The sequence below is a fragment of the Callionymus lyra genome, chromosome 2 (genome assembly GCF_982586985.1).
Source record: "Callionymus lyra chromosome 2, fCalLyr1.hap1.1, whole genome shotgun sequence".
Classification (NCBI taxonomy): domain Eukaryota; kingdom Metazoa; phylum Chordata; class Actinopteri; order Syngnathiformes; family Callionymidae; genus Callionymus; species Callionymus lyra.
This window is the reverse complement of record NC_141819.1, coordinates 18,086,756-18,111,966: the sequence shown is the minus strand read 5'-3', so window position 1 is coordinate 18,111,966 and position 25,211 is coordinate 18,086,756. Positions and strand designations below refer to the sequence as shown.

Here is a 25,211-nt window from a genome sequence, read left to right as displayed (position 1 = left end):
CGTTGGAGATGCTTCTAGAATCTAGAAAGTGAAGCATTTTGTTTAATACGTTACATTTTCTTTACTTATTTATAGAAATAGTTAAAATCTTCAAATGGCTGAGAAAAAAATAAAATAAAAAAATCAGACACAAATCAGTTATTTTTCCCAAATGGTACAAACATACTTTATTGTACAATTAATTTATTGGCAAAAAAAACAAAACAATCAGACCACCAAAATAATTTAAAAAAAGAAACTAATAAAAGTTTTTTTGCTTTTTCCTCAGCAAGCACCAAAAAATGAACAAGAAACAAACAGTGGTCAAAATTCCATCCGAATATGGAACAAAAACTTTAAATAGTCTTATTTCCAGTCTTTTGGGAGAAGAAATGATAAAACTATTTGTTCAGTTGCCATCAGTTTGTACAGTGACTCAGTATGTTTACATCTATATTCTTGTACATAAAACATATCCCTTGAAAATAAAAGGAAAAAAAAAAAAAAAAGATGGTAGAATATATTCCGTTTGGGCCGAAGTGACTGCAAAAGACTATGCGTGATCACATGACCCATGTGATGTGCTGAACAAAACATGTTATCTATTAATTACTGTTGCTTCAAGTTTTATTCTCAAAAAATAAAATTAAATAATATATCTATATATAAAAGACAGTTTTCTCATTTTTTCTTCTTATAAAATAAGTCTCAAGATATATTGCCACCTGGTTGAATTGACCTGCCCACATGTCCAACACTTCAGAAAATAGTGAGCAGGTGAGTATTGTGTCTTCAGTCCTCTCCATAAAAAGCTAAATAACCAGATTTTTAATTATTCCACTACACACCTCATCAACCAGAAATGGTCAAGAGACGGTTAAGGTGTGTGAGTATTTAGAGTCCCCTCCCGTTTCCCCCAAAAACCTTTTCAAAAAAATACACAGGAAAAAGGCGCATTGGTGCTCACGACCTTTCTACACCTCGTACTGTACCTTTGAAAAACAAACATCAACACTGTACAGTAGCTCTGGGTATGTTTTTATACAGCATCAACAATTCTTCAAAACATACATCAAGTAAAACAAACAGAAAATAACTCCTCTGCTCATAAGGTTTTCTATATACAGGTATTTTACATCTTCAAAATACAGTATCCAAGTGTGATACTTTCTCAGTATGTACAGTAGCATTACCCAATGGAACCTTGAAAAAAAAAAAAAAAGAAAGAAAAACATGAGGAATCGTTAAGAGGGAGGACACAGGCATGTCACAGTTTGTTAACAACATTTTCATATATGTACAAACGTAATCTCGGTCCGCTGAGAACAAGGGGGAAAATATGCGTGTGACGTGTGGACAATGATACACAGGCGTTAAGACGAAGGGTCAGGCCCATGTAAATCAAGCTAGTATAAAAGTGTATCTGCGGTCCGTGTGGCCAAATACTGTTTGGTTTAAACCAACCAAGTCAATGCTGAACGCATTTACCTATAGTCACTATGAATGTAAAAAATAAAAAATAAAATCCAACATGCTGATGCTTTATGATTGACACGAGAATTACAAAAGAAATTCTAAATTCCAACATATTCTCTGCAAAATAGATACAATCATCACTGGGTATCAGAAAAAAGAACAGAAAAAGGTCACATTTTATGTACTGACTATTTATTTTTGCCACATTTAAAATCTTAATATGTTCATAAAAAGGCAAAAATCATCAGTCCTTAAAAATATTCATAGATTAAGAAAGAAATATCTTCAACCTGAATCGTTGCCCTTTCACCCTTTTTACACAAATGGCAAAAATATATAGATATATTTATATATTAACAGCAATAACTTACCATTGTCTTAATTTATTCATTTATCAACTATTATTTGTGTCTCCCATAGGAAGCTTCACTTTATAGTTATACATCACAAAAATATTTAAATACAAAATAAAAACCTCTAAAACCCGAAATCTGTAATCCAGATTAGCATTCTCCCTCCATGGCAGTTTGACGTTTGCCACGACTGTTGGAACCGAATAACAGTGTGGAGTCAAGGCTACATGATGTCCAAGCTGTGGTTAATGTTTGTCGATAACTCCTGGTTGTTGTTGTTGTTGTTGTTATTATTATTGTTGTTGTTGTTGTTACCTCCCAGGATGTCAGCAGGTGTCCCCTGTCCTCCATGCATTGCTGCCATTCCGCTTAGCTGAGACAAGATGGAGTTCTGGTCAGCGCTGAACTGACTGGGATCTACAGAACCAGCCTGCTGCTGCTGTTGCGATATTGTTTGCTGTTGTGGGGGTTGAGGTGGTGCCATACTGGGGTGATGTTGGCCTATGTGGGCTGGGTGAGGTGACCCTGTCTGGGTTTGGGGGGAGATGCGATGAGGGGAAGGCTGAGGTTGAGACTGGGAGGAGGGCTGCATGCGTGGGGAGGGGCTGGAGCGCGGAGGTTGAGACTGAGGTCGTGGTGATGGTTGGGGTGACCTGACTTGACTGCTAAGTGGACCTGCAGGACCAAGTCCACCTTGACCCTGGAGATGAGGAGACTGTGCCAATTGCTGTTGGGGACTCATTGGGCTGCTGTGCTGGGCTGGAGAGCCGCCTCCAAGATGTTGCTGCTGTAGGAGCCTTTGATGGATGTTCTGGTGAAGAATACTTTGGGTTGATTGAGACATTTGAGGTCCAACGACCCCCCCACCCAAACCACTCTGTTGCTGTTGTACTTGACCAGGTCCACCTTGTAAAGGCGGGAACTGGGATCCTGCAGGTACCCCAGCACCTGTACCTGGCCCTCCATCTTGTCCTTGAAGCCCTCCCATTGAATTTTGCTGCTGTTGCTGCTGCTGTTGCTGCTGCTGTTGCTGCTGTTGCTGCTGCTGCTGCTGCATTTGCAGCTGATGTAACCTCTGCTTAAGAGCAGCTACTTGGGACGCGTTGCCTTGGTATCCTTGCTGTTGACCCATTTGTCCTGGTGCACCTTGGGGCCCCCCTTGCTGTTGCTGTGGAACACCTACAACTCCAGTTCCAGGCTGGGTTTGGGAAACATTCGCTTGAGGCCCCTGACCCGTCTGCATGAAGGCCTGCTGGCTCTGCGGTTGCAGCCCTTGGGGCTGTTGGAACTGTCCATGGTTTCCCATTTGTTGTTGTTGTTGTTGTTGCTGCTGCTGTTGTTGCTGCTGTTGTTGTTGCTGCTGATGTTGCTGCTGCTGCTGCTGTAGATGCCTTCTCATCAGCTCCCGGAACTCTGGAGTCATATTCGACATGTTGGTCCGTTGTCCTGGTTGCATTGTTCCCTGCTGTTGTTGTTGTTGTTGTTGTTGTTGTAGTGCAGCCATTTGTTGCTGTTGTAAATTCCCTGGCAACATTGGACGTTGTTGTTGTTGTTGCTGCTGCTGCTGCTGCTGTTGTTGCTGCTGCTGTTGTTGTTGTTGTTGCTGTTGCTGCTGTTGTTGTTGTTGTTGGAGCTGCTGCAGCTGAGCCATTGTGGGCATGTTTCCACCAGCAGTGCCACCTTGGCCCATACCATGTACCGACTGGCCTGCTTGGTTCACTGTTACTTGCTGTTGCCCATCCATATTAGCCAGTTGATTAGCACCAGGGCCTCCCATACCAGCTAGCCCCCCCGTAGGCCCTGGAAACCTTACAGCTCCAGGACCTTGAGGTGGTCCACCTGGCACTACTGGGCCACCCTGGCCTCCTTGATACCTGGCAGCTCTCTGCCTGATGAAAGCAGCCATAAGAGTTGGGTTGGATCGAAGAATATTAAGGACTTGTTGCTGTTGAAGAGGCGAGGTCGGGGAGCGAAGTGTCCGCAGGAGTTCTTGCAATGCCGCCTGTGGTAGGTTACCTGGTCCACCAGCACCTGGTATAGAAGGAGGAGCTCCCGGTACTCCTCCAGAAACACCCATCACTTGCATCAGAGCCCTATTTCCTGGTTGTGGCTGTTGCTGATTAATTTGCTGCTGTTGTGCCACAACAGACTGGGGTGCCATGTGACCCATCATCCCTGCCCTCTGCTGTTGGTTTACAGGAGGACCACCAGCCCCCCACTGTGGATTTCCTTGGTTCATTTGTCCACCACCTCCTGACTGGAGATGCTGTTGAACTTGAGGTGGTAACTGAGACTGTGGGGCACCTGGCTGCATTCCTGCAAGCATTCCCTGTTGCTGAGGATCTAGCATAGTCCGGCCTACTACCCCCTGAGCCTGAGGGTTAATCCCTTGGGCCCCCATGTGAGGTATTCCCATTTGGGTTTGGCTATTTTGATGATGAGGGTGTTGTGGCATCATGGCTCCCTGACCTAACCCACGAATCTGGGCTTGAGCTTGAGCCATTTGTCTCTGGGTCTCAGCCAGACGCTGTATTTTCAGAGCAGTTTCTACAGCAGCCAAAGGAGGTCCCTGCGGCTGACCAGATACAGGCATTGGCCCTTGGTTCTGGTTGGGCGGTTGTTGTTGTGGCGGAGTGGCAGGGCCAAGCCCAGGTTTACCCATGGACTGGTGAAGTGGAGAGGCTCCAGGAGGTCTAGGATTGTACGGAGGCAAACCACCAGGGTGTTGTTGCTGCTGGAGTTGTTGGACATTAGGAGGCTGCTGCTGGAGCTGAGAAACCATCTGTTGCTGAGGAGAGTTCATCATCCCCCCTCCACTTCCTGCACCCATTGACTGAAACTGGTGATGAAGGGGATGCTGCGGGCCCATGGTTCCACCTTGATGTTGCTGTGGTAGTCCTGGTGAGCCCAAGCCCCCCATGCCAACAACTTGCTGCTGGGGGAGAGCTTGCAAGTTCCCCTGTGTGGGTGTTTGTGGAGTGGGTGGCTGTGTGCCTGCAGATGTTGGTGTACCAGGGCCACCATTGTTGGGCACAGGCGATGGCAAGCCATTACCCCCAGGCCCTCCTCCAGGTTTGCCAACTCTTTGCATGCTGGCCATTCGTCGTCGAAGCATCTGAGCTTGCTGTAGCCGATGCTGCAGCTGCTGCTGACGAAGCTTGTGCTTGATGTTCAGACAGAACGGGACTGGACACTTGTTTTCCTGGCAATGCTTAGCATGGTAGCAACAGAGAGCAATGAGCTGCTTGCAGATGGGGCAGCCACCGTTTGTTTTTCTTTTGCAGCTTTTGGTATGCTGAACGACTCGTTTCATCTTCTGGCAGGATGGCAACGAGCAGTTTGCATTTCGGCACTGGCAGGCGTGGACAAGAGACTGGATGCAACGCTGGATGCTGAGGCGACGAGAATCTCCAGGGCTCTGAGCGGTAGCCGCAGCCTGGTTGTTGCTCTCATCGTCCAGTCCGAGGCCTAACTTCTCCATCCTGTGCTCGTGGCCCTTAGTGTTGTAGCACGTGATGCAGAGATCGTAATCCTAAGAGATAATGCAGAGATGGTAAGTAATTTGGACCAACATTATCTCTTTTGACGACAGAAAAGAACAAATTATAATCCCAAAACTCACCTCGCAGACAGTGCAGTGGAAGCGCGTTTCCACGTGGTGTTTGCAAAGATTGCAAGTGTAAACAAAGCGGTCTTGGCTTTGGTTGTGAAGCTCCACTAGCATGCACATAGAGCTCCACTTGGACCTCCTCAACGAGCTGAATTCTAGATGCTTGTCCCTGGCTATTGTTAGGAAAGCATCTCGTCCATCCATGAGATCACATGCCATTAAGGGATCAGGGTCTACAATTGGTGGCAAGGCATTGGCCATTGGGCCAGCAATCAGTCTAATAACAAAGAAGACCTGGGGAGAAGAGAGACTAGTCAATTTGCAGTGAAGATCAATGAAAAGAATGAAACAATAGTGGCTTTGGTACTGGTAATGTGTTGAAGCTAAAAAATATTGAATTGATTAATACGATAATATAGAGTAAAATCTTAATTTCTAATGTAAATATCAGTTTCAGTCACTTACAATCCAGAGTTAGAATAAAAGACAAAGGAAAGGGTCACACCTCTTTATGTTTTTCCATGGTTGCGTAGAGCTTCTGCGACAGGTCGTTGGACACGTTGGGCATCCCTGGCTTCTTTTTATTGGCTCGGCTCAGACTGCTCTTGTTCTTGCTCGTCTTCTTATTGTTCTTCTTTTTTGCATTTTTACTATCACCCTTCTGATCCTGTAGGAATGAGAAAGGATGTGTTAATGGATGATTACTAAAAGGTTGAGCACTAACAGGTCCTGCGCTATGTAACTTTCTTACGTCAACACTCTCGTTGGAAGTGCTGTTCTCCTCCCGTTTCCTCTCTTCTTCCTCTTGCTCCAGCTCTTTGATGCTCTCCTCCAGGACATTTGGCCAGAAGTCTCCCTCAAAGTACGGCAACTCTTTAGCACTAGTCAAACGATCCTCTGTTGCCTGCTTGAAGATGTCCTGTTGAGGTAAAAATAAGACAAGGTTGTTTTAGTCTGTGGCTAGATTCTAAGTTTCTTTGACTGTAACAAATGCTGTATATACCTTGTAGTCATGTACAATCCGCTCTGACACAGCTTTGTCTAACATCTTCTTGTACCACTCCTGCAGGCGCTTGGGCTTTGGGATCTTCTGATCAGCAGGGTGACAATGGAAGATGTAGTCATCCCCTTCACTAGGTGGACAGGCCCAGATATGACCAGTTGTGTAGCTGTGGAAGAAGTTGGGACAAAGTGTTTAGCATCCATTAAACTTTATTAAACTAGACCTTAATGTGTTTTACTCCCTTTTATATCAGAGTTTGGCAAAAAAAAAAGAACAATCAAATGACTCACCCCAATCTTCTAACATACTCCAAGTAACCCAAGAGAATTTCATGATAAACTGCTGTTCTCAGGAGTCTGGGTCGGAAAAAGTGTACGCTGTCCAGATAGGATATGTAAACCCGCCTTAGAGAAAAAGAGAATAAAAAATTAGATGGTTTTGGGTTAAATTCCTTATGTATTTCTTATGTTTCATTTTTTAATATTTAAACATCTTTACCTCTGGTTGGGCTGAGGGCAGTCGGAGCCATATTCCTGAACATGCATTCCAAAGAAGCAGACATCGGCTCCATCAATGTCTTCGAATGCAAAAAGAGCTTTTGTCCGATACGGAAAAGACTCAGACATTTCTCCACTGTCCACAAATCTGCAAAAAAGAAAATACCATGAATGTACCTCCAATCAACTTGTATTCTTTAATACCAAAATCTATTATGGATTATCAATTTCAACTGTTGACTGCTTACTTGCAAAAAGCAATGTGGATCTCATGGCAATTTGCTAGATACCCGATATGACAACTTACCCACATTTTTCACTAATGCTGGCATAGACTATTTTACAAGGTACCCAATAACTGGACTGGCAAACTCTGCCTAACATTATTTTTTATTCAAATTTATTAAAAAACAAATCCCCTTTTGCATTACACCATGATATTTAGGGAAGAAGAAGAAAAAGAAATCACATGTACCTTGACTTCATCCCTTGTTTGACCTCCACCACTTTGTCAGAGACGTGTACAACCCGAATTGAGACCTCTCCAGCCTCTGGATTGTTCTGCCGCTTCAGATAATCATTCACTCTCGTTTCTAGGTAGCACCCTAACCTGGTTGGTGGCAACCCTGCAAGACAGGACAGGAAGCTTAATGATTTTTAGTTCAGAGAGAAGATACACTCCCTTATCGTCATAATAATAGAAGAAATGTTTCTTACTTTTTGCACAATACTTGTTTTCTTTCCGCGTCTTGTTTGTCTTCTTTAAACAGCCATCACACACAAATCTTTGGCAGGGATATCACATGAATGTCAATTATATTTCATTTTATTCAGGGTAAAAAAAGGCTTAAGAGGCTTACCCAGACGGCCAGATTGTATCATTGTGTAGAACACATATCTGATGCATTCTGCGTCCACAGTCCAAACATTCGACAAACCTTTAAACAACATAAAAGAAACTTCGAACAACGGTATGCAAAACAGCAAAACTTTATAAGCACAATCTTTTACTCACAATTCAGGGTCCAGTGTGTCATTCTTTTTCTTCTCAAACTGATCTTTGTTTATAGATCTAAAATAAAAAGCACAGAAATCTTATTGTCCGTTTTTCCTTATATTAATTAAAGCTTTAAAAAATGCCATTCATTATTTATGCAAATCAATTGTCACACACATTATCTTCACATTTAACATCTGATTCATTCATTTTGAAGTTTGTACCCTTTACTCAAAGGTAATTTCTCTACTTGTAAACAAGTGATATTCTTTTTTGGGATTTAAACACCGTGGTAAATCAGGTGATGGCAGGCAAAGGGAGGAGTTTAATGACGCTGTTTAAGATTATTGGATGGTAACTGGTTTTAAAAAATGGACGACAAAAATATGTAATTGTTCCATACTCACGTTTGAGGCTGTGTTGGATCGTCCCCCAAAGAAACAGTCTCTCCCTGGATCTCGTTAAAACACTTCTCGCAAAAGTGGTACCTGTTAGCAACAAGCCCAAATTTTGGTGAACTACACCATTTCCCCGTCGCACAGTCAATCAAAGACAGCGCATGGAGGCAGTCACCAAGTGGAACAGGACATGGAAGCGTGGGAAGTAGGAGCACATGGACACCGAGGAAGTCGTCATCACATCAACAGCCAATCATGATTTTGGGAAATCAGTGATGGGGAGAAGGGATTTGTTTGGGCAAAGCAAGCACAAGCCAATGGCACACAGAGGCAAAGATCAGGACAAGACAAAAACGTCGGAGACAACATACAGCAGAGAGGTGAAGGTAAGAACAGATTAGCAAATTGAAGGCGACAAATGATCAAAAACAATCAGCAGCTAATAGTGAGAAGGAAAGCTAAGGCACATTGAAGACGTTTAAGGTAGGGATAGTAGGTTGAATTGAAAGACAACTCAGTTGAAGGTGCTTTGGTATGACTTAACTTCAGATTAAATTGTGATTATACTCATTGTCACTATAAAAATGTACCCAATACCAAATTGGTTCTGTCAGATATTATGGCAACAATTATTATCAGTAATAAAAGATGACAATAAAAACAATACAACTAGAAACTTATGAAATGTAATATAAATTTCCACTACAAAAGCCCCAACATATCTCTGGATTAAAAATGTTGTAAACATCTTCTCTGGCTTAAACATGCTGTGAGAATTTTAATCGTAACCCATAACCCTAACCCTCTTCATTAAAACATTTTTCTATACCATTTTATTCCTTTGAATCACTGTCTTTGTGTATAAGGTTGAAACACCTTCATAGACTAAAACTAAGCGATAACAGAAGAAATACTTATTTTTGATAGTTGTTTGATCTTGCAACATTGTAAGTAATGAAAAGGGTATTTCTTTGCCAACATTAGACAAAATAATTGGTTTCATTTAAAGCTTAAGTCTAGTATGCGAGTGGTCCATTGAAGATGCCTTCGAGACTTGCAGTAGAAACTTAGAATGTGAACTACAGCATCGGTTGCTAGTTGCAGAGGAGATCACTCGACAAACTACTGTCCATCATGGATGATGACAATCAACATCTGAACACTGTCATAAGTGAGCAGAGAAGCATATGAAGTGCATGAATGCGCCTTCACAGATGCAACACTTTTAGACTCAGTCCTTGACTCCTTGTGCTATTAGGCTGTTTAATTCTGAGTTTGGGGGCAGGAGTGGAGCGAAAAGATGATATTCCATGTTAATCTTTGTATGATTTTCTATGTTCTTCATCTTTAGACTTAGATTGTGTAATCTTGCACTTGTTCTTGTTTTATGAATCTATCGTCTGTGTTGCTGTATGCTGGAAAAACAATTTTAAGTTTGATCCATCTATCACCATTTGGAGGTAACCAAATAGTTCAAATTGATGTGCATTGCAACTTGTAAGACACATTCAACCGGTTTGGACAGGTGCAGTGAGCAAAAGCAACAGCTAGTAGTTAGTAAAAGCAGCTCTTTTTAAAATCTGTCATTTCAAATTTAACTAGACAATTCAACAAGATCCACAATGTGCATTTATTAATTTAAATATATTTTCAGACATCTGGAATTTGAATAGACAGATGTTTAAAAATGCAAGCACCAAGCAGAGTTATGTTTTAAAACAAAAACCAAGATGGCGAATGTGGATGGCTTAAGGACACACATTAAGGGACGAGAAACAAGTTTTGTTCAGTAAAGTAACTGCTTTAGTCTCTTCATACCTGTTCTGGTAGCTGAAGTAAGCAGCATCTCGAGGAATAGTGCACAACTGCTTTCCATAGCAGCATAGTGTTTGAGGTGAGAACTCCAACTGATGGACAAAAGGCATATAAAAAAGATCAGGGGGATTGTATACAAAGTTAACTTTCAAATCATTGCAAACTGAGCATTTCGTATCTTAAAGTTGATTTTTTTGATGTAGAAGATCAGTTAACAGTCCTCTCAATATTTTGTGTTTCTTTTTTTTTAATGTCGTTTCCTAAGGCCCCGTCTCTACAGAGACAGATTCAGTCAAATCAGTTCCCTGAAAACGCAGGTATAAGAACAATCTGACATTGACTTGATCAATAACTTTTTGAAATCACAACCTGGTGATGTATTTATATATCTATATTTCTGATTCAAACAATTGCAGGGAGGAGCCTATACTTATCCGTTTACCATTGACCTAGCCAATCATCCATCTGCTCGAACTATAAATAGAATCCTATGGAACCTGAAATGTGATCTTGAGGTGGTGTTTGCAAAACCCATATTTAGCTCTGAATCCAGCACAGTGGCTCCCAACACATTTTAGGGGCATACTTGACAGACTTTTTTTTACTTAATCAAGGCTGTATGTTCACAAACTAAAGGATCTTTATGCATTTCAACTCACCTTCCTTCCACAACAGTAGCCAAGGCTCTCCATGACGGGGTCTATCTCCTGCTCAAAAACCTCAGCCAGTTTGGAGCAGTACTTGTAAACTCTGGAGGTTTTGCGGTTATATAGCCATGCGTTGTTGAACATCAGCCAGATATCATCCACATATTGCCAGGGATCCTGGTACTGACCTGCAAAGACAAAGCAGTGATTAGCAAATGCTTTTCTTGACTTAAGAAAGTTGAGAACACAATTTCGATTTGATTTTATGACAATTACAATATTGACTGAGGCATTCAACTAGACCTGACAAAATAATAAATGAGAGAGAAAAAAACAAACCAGTGTCAAGTTTTCTCTTGATAGTGGACAAGTCCATGGGGTTCTTCACAATATCAAAGTAGTCCTGAAAGGGCACAAAGAAAAAAGTTGAAGGACAATATATATCAAATAATAGCCACTCAAGGAGTTTATTAAAATGAGGTAGAGGACAACAGTTTCTTGGATTCCTGGTGTTGTTTATATTCCCACTAGTTGTAGTTCAATATACTTGTTTTTTAAAGCAAAGCTGACAAACATTATTTATACTATTCTACTTTGTCTATTCTTTTGATGTTTATTACAAGTTATAATAAATAAAGCATTGGTTTCTTCATCCTCATGTACTTAAAAATATATATATTTTTCAGAGAATATTTGGTTTTCATTGAGGTCATATCTTATCTATATATCTAAATATTGAGATATGGAATTTTGTCCAGATTATTCAGACCGACAGTGTCCAAAACAGCAACTTAAGTCATTCAACCCTCCCATTAAAAATATGTAAGAAAACATTCATTCAAGATTAAAGAAATTATTAGTGTGTATATATATATATATATATAAAAAATATTAAAATCACATTTATGTACATTTTGCATATTCATGAGATTATTTGTGTCAAAATTCATTTTTTGTTTTGTTTTGGAAATATGATATAAATTACTATTCTGAGTTCACATGAAATTATTTGTTAGTAGATATTATTTTGTGTGCCATGGACAGGTTTAAGAGAAATACATACAGGTATGCACAGCAGCTGTGGGTCAACTGGCATCCTGAAAGGTAGGGACTCTGGATCCTGTCTGTAGAGAGACTCCAGTGTTGGCATCAGCGCCTGTCGAAGCTCCTCTGGTTTGAAGGCTAGAGACAGAAACATAGGTACATTGAAATATTTACAAAACTAAAATTCTGCCTAATATTTTAAAGAACATTAAATGGTTTCTCACTCTTCTTTTTCGCTGTCGTCTGTGCTACAGCTCCATCGGATTGTTCATCTTCCTCCTTCACCTCTTTCTTCACTTCAGGTTTCTTGTCTTCAGACTTGATTGATCCTACTTGTGTTGGTGCATCCACTGGAAGTCCTTTACCTCCTTCACCAGAACACTCTTCCTTCTTAAATTCAGACTTTATCTGTTTGTCTTCTGTTTTTATGTTGCCAAGTTTCCCTCCCTTGGAGCAGCTTCCAGCATCACTCTCGTCCTCCTCATCCTGTTGTTTCACATCCATTTTGGAGTCCTGGTTTGTTGTCGAGGTCTCCGACTGTGGCTGCTGAGAGGAAGTGTCCAGGCTGCTGACAGATGCTGGTGTCAGGGCCTGGTTCTCTGCTTGAAATGAACCCTTCTGGGACAACTGAATGAAAAAACAATTGAAAGTGTATGAATACAAGGGGAGTTACAATTGTTTTTCACAAACTTAATAACAATGTAGGTAGTTAACTGACCGGAGTGAGGGGCAGCTGAGGACCATGGGGTGTTGAACTGGATCCTAGTCCAGTGTGAGATGGAGTGGTTGATCCTGTTGGGCCGATGTGTGTCTGCTGAGTGGGCTTATTAGAACCTGGACCTTTGCTGAGCTGGTTCTGCTGCTGTTGTTGTTGAGGTGGTACAAGCTGGCCTGCATTAGGTGTATGCGGCTGTGGGGTTTGGGAACCAGCGTGTCTAGGCGGAGTCTGGTGGGGTGTGGGTGACCGACTATGAGCTGGGGAAGGAGAGCTGCCACGCATTGCACCCAAATGTTGTAAGGAGTTGGGCTGCTGATTTGTGTTTGATGGAGTGATGGAGGAAACTGGAGGACCAACAGAGTTTGGGCCACCGACACTCTGCGGACCCATCGACCCCACTGATGAGAGTCCTCCAGGACCACCGACTGCATTTGACTGGGACATAGGACTAGCGACTGAAAGAGATGGAGGGGTGCCAATCTGCGTCTGCGGTGAGAAGTACGTGTAAGAAGACAAGAGAGTTGGATCAATTGATCAGTTAACATTTGATTGCAGTAGGTGAAGAACCATGTATTGAGTTTTGACACTTAAACATGTTGACTCAAACACTTCCTGAGGCTACGCTCAGTGCTTGCTATCTTTCACCACAAATATAAAAATATATATATATATATAATATGATTGTATTAAGACTATACTCTGTGTCCAGCTTTTTACATTAACACAACCACCAACAAAGGCACACCACATGCTTGTTCAGGAACACACCTGAGCCATTGTTCCCTGTGATCCAGGTTGAGATAGTCCAGCTTGAGGTACACCAGCAACTGGTCCTGAACCTGGAAACTGTCCCTGGGAGAGATATTGATTCTGCAGTTGGTTGACGCTCGACTGCCCCATTCTTGGCCCGACCAATCCAATCTGGACCAAAATGGAAAGAAAATAGGTAACAAAATTAGCAGGATTTTTTTCATTCAACTTAAACAATGTCGGTGTGTTCACAAACCTGATTGTTTGTTGGGAGAGGAGGCGTCGACCTTTGGCCAATGGACTGTAGCCCTAACTGATTGAACTGATTCATGCCTGATTTTAAAGCAGAGAAGCATGTTTTAATACAAGTTCCATAGAAATACAGCTGCAATAACAGTTAGTTATATGGATGGCTAAATACATTATAAAATTTAAATTTCTGTCTACTTTGTCCATTCTTGTTATTAATCAGTAGAAACAGCAGCTTACAATACATGTTTAATGTTTCTGCATGTTAATAAATGTTTAATTAATACTATAGCCCACTTATAGTAGTTGAAATAAATAATCTAGATGATTTACCAGGGTTTTGGAGTCTGTTGACCATTGGATTCGGCCCAGTGGGTCGCACCATTGATTGATCAGGTAATGGACCATCTGAAAAAAACACAAAAGACACTTTCCAAAAAAGAACCAATGTATTGTTCACATAGCATTTTGACAGTTAATATACAGTGTATTGTAACAATGAAGGATTCGCTGTGTTAAAGATTAAAAAGTGCAACCAGTTCTGCATAATGTTCCAATTAAATACGTTAATTATCAAGTAAAACTAATTTCTGATTAGAACAAAGCATTTTCTCAATAGTTGTCTTGAAATTAAAACAATAAATGTCAAGATTTTAAATTAAATTTAAAATTCAGATATTCCGATAGCCCTATATCAAGTGGAAGTCAGTCAAATATTGCAAGAATTACAACAGAGGAGTGCAACAACGCAGCAGAATGCCATAAACAAACTGATTAAGACACTAAATAGAACAGTACAGTATAAATATTCTGGCATTATTTTAAGAAGACTTTGTGATAAAGATATTGAAGATAGGTTATTTCATGTAAACAATAGTATTATCAGCTAAATCACACAACTATAAGAGAAGAAGGTCTACTTACTAGGAGAATGTCCGGTTGGAGGCTGTCCCATCCCAGCAGGTCCAATCCCAAGACCCTGCTTCTGGAGCCGAGTCCTCCTTTTCTCCTCCAACTCCTTCTGGATTTTATAGATCTTCTCTGCCAGCAGGTGATAATACTCGGCCTGCAAGAGATCATTGACGCGTACATAAGATGTGAATTTAATGTCAATGTGCAGAAAATCATATGAATACATTCTTCATAATAAAATGTAACCCAAGACTTACTCTGCTGTTGGCCGACTCATACATGTCTCCTTCGACTTTTCTGGCATATGCAACCAGGTTCTCCATTCGACGGTCCTTCAGTGCAGCAGGATCGGGTGTTGGAAAGATGGCTTGAACGCTATGGCAAGATTTGTAGAAACAATGACGAATTGTTTTTAATTTTAGACAAATGATTCTACATGAATTCCAAATTAAGTGTGTTACAGTCCGGACCCAATGTGCACGAGACTAGATGATCAGGCAAGTTGTCATAAAAACAAAATATTTGTTCTCCTCAAATGAGAGAAATGAAGATTCAAATGATTTAAACAATTAAAAACAAAAAACACGATTAAAAACAATTCTAATCACGTACATAATTTGACTGGAAATCAATATTATGACAGTGCAAGAAAGAGACTTTATGAATAGACACATTTCACAAAAAGGTGAAAAATATAGCAGAGACATCCGAAATACATCAACAAAAATGATTGGTTTATGCATTATATCATAATGTCTTGTTTTCAAACTGAACAGCAAAAACATTATTTGCATTATTAACTAAAAAGTCTCCTCTTGCACATTGCATCCAAATACATTACGTTTTTTTTCTGGATATGCATTGGAATCTGTGTAACACTTTAATAACCCGAATAAATCCTTAAAAAGGAAAAAAAGAATGAAAGTGTAAGTTAGACAGTTATACTCACAGTTTGTGTACCAAGTGGTTCCGCAGGTCCTGAGTAATGTCCTCATGCCAGCTCTTCCTCATCCCTGCAGCCGAGGGTGGGGCAGCCGTGGGCATCGAACCCACTCCTCCAGCATCATTCATTAGACTGGAAGAGAAACATTTTTTTAACAATATTCTGAGCTTCAACTTGTTGACTCCTCCTTACCCTTGGCTGTTCACATTGAGGTGCATCATGGTATCTTGTAGGAGATTTGCTTGACTCTGAGATGAAGCCCCCACACCACCATTCACACCCAAAGCATTTGCACCTGCATACATTAATACATATTTGATTAATGTATATAAAATCCACAAAACAAAAATCAGAATTAGAAAATGTTTGAAAAAAAAAAGTAACATAGGAGGAAGATTTGAAAATGAATACATTTTGTTTTAAAATAAATATTAATTACTTTAATTGATGCTTTTTAACAGCTCATTACTATAAAAGTAACTGTTTGCTGATCAACACATGAACACATCAGAAGCTAATCAGAAAAAAAAGGTTTTGACTGTTGCAAATATGATATTTAAAGAAAATCACCCATTGTCCTCATGCCTGGCTGTCCTTGGTTGGGCATGTTAGGCTGGGGTTGGATCTGGTTCCCCTGGTACGTGAGGCCCAGAGCTGCGTATGCTCTCTCAATGGAACTGGGGTCAATCTGACTGGGTGGGTTGAGATTCGGCGCACTCGTGGCAGCCCCAGGTAGTCCCCCAAGTGAGCTGCTTAGACCTGCAGCCGCTCCAACTAGTAAGGCTGTTGGAATATAGGAAAGATGGAGTCAGGGACAGCTGCTAGATGTATGTGATCATTGAGATTTTAAATGTTCAAATACTGTTATATTAATAAACTGTGAATATCAAATCATTCATCAGAACTTCTTTGCTCATGTTATCTTTATTACCTTTTCTTTTTAACATTAAGCCAGTAGCTTCAGGATTTTTCAGACTGCTGTGCATTATTAAAGAGACAATATCTAAATGTAATTCAATGATAGAAAGATTCCTGCGACCTCTCATGTCGTAGGTTGACGCATTTACAGAGGGGGGGGGGATTTTCTGAGAGAATGAATACTGACAGTAATTCATGTTATAGCATGTAATAAATTACAATATAATACAATGATAACCAATATTAAGTGTGCAGACAGGATAGGGCTAAAAGTGTAAAAAAAAAAGATTTGGTCAGATACAGACACTCACACTGTGGGTTCCTCTTGTCCCCAGCGTTCTTCAGTGGCAGGCAGACAGGACAGTCATGCCGTGTACAGTTCTTCCAGTGAGAGATGATCTGTCTCGACGATGCACAATGTGCCACTGAGAAAAAAAAGGTATAAGCAGAGGGAATTTAAGAAATGCTGGTGTCTTTATTGTTTTGGTTAATAGATCATTTTAAACTTTCACTTCCAAAAAAGAGAGAGAGAAAAAAACATTCCAAAATTGCCACAGTTCTGCTTAATGGTCTACTTAAATACATTAATGATCAGGCAAAACTAATTCCTCTTTTTTTACGTAGAACAAAATGTTTTAATTGTCCTCATCTAAAGGTGTTTTGAACTTAGGGATGTCACAGTAAGTGGTAATAAAACATAAAAAATGTCAAGATGTCATCAAAAGACAACATATATGTCATTATCATCTACAATTTAGTCAACACACGAGTTATAGCAGCTGTTGCAGGATGTGGTTCCACATATTACTATAAACTAGCCATTTTTATACAGGTTTTCGAGAGTCATTAACCTGCAAAAAGAAACCCAATGAAGTTGCAGATGAATTTAAAGGATACAATTTTCATTTAGTTTCATCAAATTGATGTAATGAAAAAAACATGTGCAGTCCTCACCACCCACTTAGGGTGGAAGAATGCAACAACAAAATGACAATATTTACAGCGTTTGTGCTGCAATTAAACCTCTTGCCACTAGTTAGTAACATTCATCATTTACTTTTCACCTAATAAATAGGACGGTAGAGTGTAGCTCTTCAGGCTTTGTTATTATTATTATTATTATTATTATTATATGTCCAAATTGCATATATTTGTATATAGTAAATCTTAGTAAAACAATCCATTATTTGTTTTGGGGTCGCTTTACACATACATACACTCACATGTACTTGATCATATAAATAGTTTGTGTGAAGAAAACTTTTTTTTTTCTGCCTGACTTTTTTGTTTATCAAGACTTTTTTGATCCAACTGCTAATGTTATTTTTTTTTTTTTTTAATGGGCCATTTGGATTAATAGACTCCTCCACTCACCCTGGCAGGACTTGCCGGCCTGGCAATGCGTCATGTGGTTAAGGACGTTCTTCATTGTTCGACAGTGTGGTAGGTTGCACTGCCTGACTTCACCGTTTGCCTGCTCCCGTCGCTGGCACTTGTGAGCATGAAGCAGGAGCACCAGTTGCTGCTGGATCAATTTGCGCTTCTCGGGATCAGCAGTGGGTGGTGCTCCAGCCGCTGCTGATGCTACAGCAGAGATCTGGCTACCTGGTCCTACAAGGCCAGCTTGAGCATTGGGAACCATTCCGGGTGTACCACCTGCAAGTGCCCCAGTGGTACCACTGCCCCCAGTTTGTGACTGCTGTGCACCCTAGAAAGATTGAACGTCAAACAGAGAATAGATTAGCCAAAGGAAGAGCAATCACATTGATAAACAGAAGAAAAGAGTATCTGCATGCATTTACTGTGACTGCTTATATAGTTTGTAAAAGTCAAACGCACAGTGGGTGCTACCAAATACTGCTTGGAACTTGAGCCTCACCTAATTTCTAACACTGTTTACGAAATAAAAACATTTCAGCAAATGTCAACAAATAATTGAGCGTTGTCCATGAATTGGATCCTACTCAAAAAGCAATAAATAGATAGAGTGGAGAAAAGAGAAACATAGTCTCTTTTGTATGAAGCTATATTTTTGTTTTCAACTGTCATTCCCAGGATGGAAACTGAGCTGAAGGAAGACGACTTTCTTGACAACTTGTTGAAACTCAACAACACTAAACAAAAAGTACATACCATAGCTGCCAATCCTTGCATTGGCTGGTTCTTCTTGTCCACATTGAATTGAGCCAGACTGTTGGCCATAGGACCTTTGTTCTGGTGCTGTGGACCAAGCCCCTGTCCGGTGAACGGACCACCAAAAGGAACACCAGGGTTCCCCATCATCCCCATCTATGGAAAAAACATGCAAGCAAGTGTCAGGACAAAGTAATAAACAGATTAATCATAAATTGTATCAGCAAAACCCAAAGTCGCTTAAATTAATTTAAATCTTAAATGTGGGCTGTGCCAAAAAATGCCACCATTTGATCAGTGATTTATTACAACTATGTTAACTTTCCACATGTAACTTTTGCTTAAAAAAAACTGTATACCAAATCATTAATTATCAAACAAGGCATCCTAAAAGTAAGTAAGTAAGTAATAGATGTTTCCCAAGACAGTGATGGATTCAATTTGAATGCTATGCCATGGTAAAAATATTATATTCAGGTTTAGATCGGTATAAACACACCAGTGCGACACGTGACGGGAAACTACTAGTGTAATAAACTAACTCAAATAAAGGTTTCAATGTAAAATTTATGACATCTCCAAGTTATCATCAAGGACTCAAGGTTCGCTAATCTTGCGCCCAGAGTGATATACAATCACAAAATGGTTGATAAAGTCCAGACCTGATCAACCATTGTACAAGTTTCATTCAATACAAGTGTAGAATGAAACTATTGAATAATATAGCAGCCACAGCGATAGCAGACACTGTGACTTTCTAAGTACTATCCCAGCTGCGGGCAGCAGAGGCGTTCTGTGATAAGTATTTAGTAACAACTTTTTTGATGGGGTTCTAGACAAAGTGAAGGAACATCGTTGCTACAATAGTTGCGGGGTAAACTGGTGATTTATAATTAAAGGGCAGCAAAAGTGATACAGACATCGGCCAGGAGTTCTTTAAAAAAAACAAAAAAACATAAATATTTAAAAGCCAAGAGTGAAATGTTGTACATAAACTATTTATAAGCACAAATTCAAAATATCAGTTTTCTTCAAACAGTCAAAACTTGTGATGAATTTTAAATGTTGAAGTGTCAAAGTATTCAAATTTCACCAATTTTCTACTCGCCCTCGTATTGACTAAGGGTTGGGATTAATTTCAGATTAATAAATTCCTTTTTAGAGTTATTGGAAAAAAACGAATGTCCATTTTTATCATAATTAGTTAGTTATTAATTAGTGACCCATCTTGTATTGAAACCTCGAAATTAGGAATTATTCCGAAAAAACCAAGTCTGTACATTTATTTGTTTTTAGCGGAAGCTACTAGGCCATCAGCATACATCTTGCAATGCGTTTAAATGAAAATAAACCTGTAGCTGAGCCTGATAGACCTGAAGCTTCCACTTAAAAAAACTTAAAATATGGACTTATTCAAGTTTTTTCAAAACAATTCCTCATTTCAAGGCTTCAATACAAGACAAGCAGTATGAAGGTATTTGAATGGAGATAAAGACAATTGAGCTGGAGTCTCTAAATTAAAATGGAATTATATTTTTTCTGTAAAAAAAAAAAAAAACATTAGAAAGGGTAGATGGAAAACTTGTGAAATTTGAATTTTACTTAAGAAAGAGAGGAAACGCACTCACTTCCAATTCATTTTTTAATAAATTCTACATTGTAAATAAACATATATACATTATTTTAGTGGCAAACAAGTAAATAGTTAACGTAACAACATTCACACAGTGTGAATAGACATTAATTTGTACTTGTGTGAGTGTCATTGGAAAATGCATGGCATTTGAAATGTATCAAAGACATGATATCAGCAAATATTCATATTGTTAAATGAGTTAAATGTGTTATACTGTTTCCATTTCTGTAAATTATTTTCATAAACAAAGAGGATAATTGTATACCTTGTTCAAAGCTCCTGGTTGCTGGCTTCTCATCCCAGCCTGGGTCCCGGCTGCCTGCTGTTGTAAGGTCTCAGCCAACAAGTTGGTGTTCCCGCCGAGCCCCTGGTTCCCAAAGCCCATCCTGGGGGAGCCATTCATCACCTGGCTCCCAATCATACCAGTCTGCTGCTGCCCATTATTTCCTTTCTGCTGTGCTCCCATCATGGCTCTGTTCATGCCGCCCATCATTCCAGCCGCAGCGTTCTGCTGCATCATGTTGGCTTGCTGCTGAGGGGAGAGGTGCTGCTGCTGTCCCTGGCCCATCATCTGCTGAGGTCCCTGCCCTGGTAGCGCTTTCAGGTTTGCCAAGTGTTGCCCAATACCTGCTGGGCCTCCAGGGCTCCCCATCGCACCTTGGTGCCCCTGTTGTGTCGATGTGGGTGCTCCTGATCGCAAGAGCTCAGAAAGCTGTTTGTGCTTAGCAACAGCATCCTGGCCTCCACCAACGCCACCGGGGCCCAGACCAAGACCCATCCCCGCAGCACCTCCATTACCAGCTACGGGACTCAGATTTCCTGTGATTCCCCCCAACGATGTGTGCAACTGGCTGAGGTCGCCCCCGTTGACCACACCGGATTCATTCGAGCTAATGAGCTCATCTGGTAGATCATGCTCCAGGTCAAAGAAAGAGCCGAAATCTGTAATGAACAAAACATACTGAATAAGACAGAAGAAATTATATTTTCAAGCTTAACTTTTAGGTTTTAAGATTGAAGCAAATAAATTCATAAATTATTTTGTATATAAATGTTTATAATAAAAAAAAATAAGTTCACACATAACAGCTAGGAGCACCATTTACCATCAAGGGTCTTTTGCCTTTAATGCCTTGCTATTGTATCACAAGTTTCATTGTAAAATATTATACTTAAATACAATATCTCTGTTTTTGTTAGAGTGAGTGTTGATATACAAGGGAATACAATGTGATGATTACTGTAACATTTTTCACAGCAAATGGCTTTTTTTTAGATTTTTATATTCCAAATTTCCAAATAATGGAGTAACAACAATTTGGCCAGTAAGCAAGGACAATATGCTGAATGATGCAAACATGGTCTCTTTGGTTCTCAATTAAAACAACTAAAAGGTTGTCTTAAATGGAGAAATGTTGCTCAGATTTAAAATGGATGAAAAGCAAATACTTGTTGATATTCATTATTTTTTACTTTCACATCCCCCTTTTGGCTAGCAAAACCTTGCAAAGATATCAACTATCCATAGACCAAGTCACCGAACCTGGGTCTTTTCTGCTCATGTCAAGACATGGCTGCTGTACCCCGAGTATCTGACAAATGTCAGAACTCCTTACCGTCACTCTGATGGGTACAATAATAAGAAAGTCATTGTTTACACATTTAAAGTTGGGAGTTGTGGCCGTGCATGAGAACAGAAACTAAAACTCTTTTTAAATGTGAAGGTAAACTTACTTTAGATCCAACAGAAGATGACATATCTGACATAATCTATCTTGCAGACTTTCTGGTGATTCTCAGATGTATCGAAGGGTTAAAGAAGTGAAACAGAAATTGAATAAATGGTACCAAAAGATAAATCCAAACATTAGACGAAGATTTCGGTACGTGTGTCTGTAAGACGATGTTTTCGGCGGGTGAGATGCTATACCATCGAATGTACGATACTATATACAAAACAATATATCGTGCGCATATATACTAAATTGTCATTATAGAGTAAAAACTAGACTAAATGTGTCTAACTTAACCATGAGGGACAACTAAAGTGACAGCAACCTGAGCTAACGCGCACGTATTTAATGGTAGTTAAAGCAAAACAGAGAGGTTTCAGGTAATGTGTTAAATAGGTGGTTTTAACGATGCATTTGGTTGCTTTTTCCAATTGTACGGTTCCATGGTTGTATAAAACGTTGTCAGTTGGTTCGTTTTTTCAAAACGTGTTCCAATTTCAAAACATGCCACTGTCCAATTTGCCATAACTAGCTAGCTCCGGCTAAAATGGCTCTTTAGCATGTAAGCTAGCAGCGTCCGAAACACACTCACTCCTAGCACGCTAGCATGTAGCCACAGCTACGACAAAAACAACAATAATCCACAGCACTCTCCCTCTTCCGAGCTCACATGGCCGAGCGAAAAACATCCAACTCAACACATAACAGGGTAATAAGCGAGAATAATGGAGAATACTCACCATTTCCATCGCTGGCAGATGCGGAAAGTGCCGGAGAGGAGAGTTTAGGCCTCTTGGCTGAAGGCGGGCCAGAGTCCAGAACGTTCTCGGCCATATTTTTTCGAAATAAAAATATGTAAAGTATCCACAATTGCAGACGCTTTTGACGCCCTTAGAAAACCATTCCGTCTCTTGGCGATTTAATGCGACTTTTCCCCCTCCTTTTGGGGGACTAAGAGGGGGAAAGTCCCGTGTACGATGTACTCCTCTTTCCCTGGATTCGCCTCTCGATTTCAGCCTCGGCGTATAATCAACCCCCCTCCCTCCCTCGGAGAATTTTTTGTTCTTTATAAATTTGGTCCAGCGGAGGAGCAGGAGGAGGGGGACGGTGAAAGTGAAGAGGGGAGGCTCACGCGGCGGCTTCCCTCTAAACTTAAACGAGATCCACCGACGTAAATCCACGGGCAGAGGGTTGGTCTTCTTCCATGGCTGCATCCGTCATTCCAGCCTCCTCTCCGGTGGATGAAGATAATGTCGGGGAAGAACAGGCTGGTGGAGGGATGGTGATGGTGCTGCTGCTGCTGCTGCTGCTGCTGATGTGAAGGCATGAGGCGGTGAAAACAAGGGGAAAACTTCAATCATATATACAATCCATTTTCTGTCTAAAAAGAAAAGGATGAAACATTTTTTTGTGGTGAAATCACAAACTGACATTTTTTAAAAGAAATACTATAAAAAATGAACCAAAAATATTAATTGAAACAAAAATGTGCATCAAATAAAGTTTAAAATAAACTGTAGTGTTGTGACATTTGCTTTCAGCATTCAAACATGTAAAAAGAGTAATCCATAAGGTACACAAGGAAATTGTATTTGTTGGTGGTAAAACTTTTCATCATTAACATGATCAATAAAACAAATATTTCAGATTGTATGACATTGTAAGGATAGTTGAAATAACCAAAAGTTGTTTATTTCACTTGCAGTACAAAATATCCTTCAACGAGCATTTGATTAAACACATCAGACTTAGAATTATTTATCTTGCCCTTGTTGGTGGAAGGTTTTAACAATTAGGAATTTGTTGAAAATGTACATGAAAAAATCATTTTATCCTACATAGCAATGGCTATATAAACTTATCCTAGCATCAACAACGTATTCCGCTCTTAGTTGGAAGACTTCTCTCAATAATTCCATCCAAATCAACATTGGCTTGTAAAAATATCTATTTACATGCCTATTTATACAATTTTCTTATACTTGTATCTTAGGAGCTTGTTTTTTTTTACTTAGCACTTTGTTTAAGGACATTTTTAAATGACAATGAGGAATGAAGAAAAAAAAATGTTACAGAGGCCAAGTAAAGACTGTGTTAACAACATAAAACAAAACATAACATAAGCAATCATAAGCTGTTTTTCTTATAACTGATTGTAACATATACAAAGTTCAAACACTCCTCTCACTCATCAATATTCATCAATTGCAACTCAGTATAATCACAAAGTTTCTTTGGATGTCAAAAAAATATGTTAAATGACTTTTTCACACATGGATTTCGACAAAATGATGGAAACTGCATACAACGTTTTTACCTACTCAACACATTACTAATACTTAATTCGACATGTTTATTTTAAAATGTTTCATTAGTCCTATCTTTTGTTGTTGTCCACGACCTAAGCTTTCCTTCTTTTTTAATGATGAAAATGGATCAGAATGGGAAGCCAGTTTAAACATAAATGAAATATAGTATGAGGAAAATAATCTAAATTTATGTGAGGTATTAGAATATAAACATAACAGTGACGCCAGAAAGGGTTACATATTCACTGATGGTTTGTATTAAAAACAGAAATCTATCTGTGTTGCAATAGTTTTACATTATGAAGAGCAGCTCTATCAGGTCTGGCAAAGACACAAGCAAGATGGTAAATAGTGAATGGTATACAGTAAAAAATGAGGAAAGAACGGAAAAACTGACAGAAAGAGACAATAATAGAATAGAAAATAGAATAGAAAATCTTTATTCATCCCCAGAGGGGAAACACACTTTTACAACAGCACAGTTTAAAAAAAATAAAAATAAAAATAAAAATAAAGTGCAAGGAAAAAAGAAATAATAAAAGAGATAATACAAAATAAAATAAAAACGATCTTAAAAATATACAAATTATTTACAAAATTAGAAATTTAACACTATTAACAAAATAAAATTGAATAAAATAAAATAAAAATAAAAATAAAAACAAAAAATAAAATAAAACACACAAGAAGAAAAACACACTACGGATTAGCATCAGGATATTTAAAGTAGGGAGTTAAATATCCTGACACCAGTTGGGATGAAGGACCTTCTATAACGCTCCGTCCTACACTGGGGGTGCCTGAGCCTGCCACTGAAGGAGCTGGCCAGCTCCTCCACGGTCAGGTGCAGTGGGTGAGTGTTGTCCCTGATGGAGGATAGTCTGGAGAGTGTCCTCCTCTCTCCCACCTCCTCCACCGAGTTCAGCGAGCGGCCCAGGACAGAGCCGGCCCTCAATAAATTATTAGTATAAGTGTTGAGTGACTAATCTAATATTTAATGAAAATGTATTTCTTGGGATACAATCAATTTGACCTGAAATAAAATAAAAATATTCAAGGTTGGGCGCACAGTGGCGCAGTGGTTTGTGTGT

General features: G+C 39.7%; 1 protein-coding gene across 4 annotated transcripts; it reads right to left on the bottom strand.

The window, feature by feature from the left end:
- Positions 1 to 138: 138 nt before the first annotated feature.
- On the bottom strand, positions 139 to 23,092 carry ep300a (EP300 lysine acetyltransferase a). 4 transcript variants are annotated; one of them, XM_087783802.1, is made up of 31 exons: positions 22,552 to 23,092; positions 20,344 to 21,020; positions 18,443 to 18,598; positions 17,684 to 18,017; positions 16,615 to 16,734; positions 15,962 to 16,174; positions 15,584 to 15,686; positions 15,398 to 15,523; positions 14,706 to 14,823; positions 14,461 to 14,602; positions 13,870 to 13,944; positions 13,544 to 13,620; positions 13,306 to 13,458; positions 12,538 to 13,023; positions 12,044 to 12,446; positions 11,839 to 11,957; positions 11,115 to 11,178; positions 10,788 to 10,963; positions 10,132 to 10,220; positions 8,323 to 8,433; positions 7,934 to 7,990; positions 7,779 to 7,856; positions 7,636 to 7,703; positions 7,394 to 7,544; positions 6,920 to 7,066; positions 6,712 to 6,825; positions 6,422 to 6,587; positions 6,170 to 6,337; positions 5,924 to 6,085; positions 5,431 to 5,712; positions 139 to 5,340 (listed from the first exon to the last, which is right to left on the bottom strand). In XM_087783802.1, the coding sequence occupies exons 1-31, from the start codon at positions 22,643 to 22,645 to the stop codon at positions 2,032 to 2,034; spliced, it is 8,538 nt and encodes a 2,845-aa protein (XP_087639928.1). In that variant the 5' UTR covers positions 22,646 to 23,092; the 3' UTR covers positions 139 to 2,031. The 4 variants fall into 4 exon arrangements, with proteins under 4 accessions (XP_087639928.1, XP_087639929.1, XP_087639930.1 ...); XM_087783803.1 differs by having other exon boundaries at positions 16,621 to 16,734; XM_087783804.1 differs by having other exon boundaries at positions 8,323 to 8,403; positions 22,552 to 23,091.
- Between the last annotated feature and the right edge of the window lie 2,119 nt (positions 23,093 to 25,211).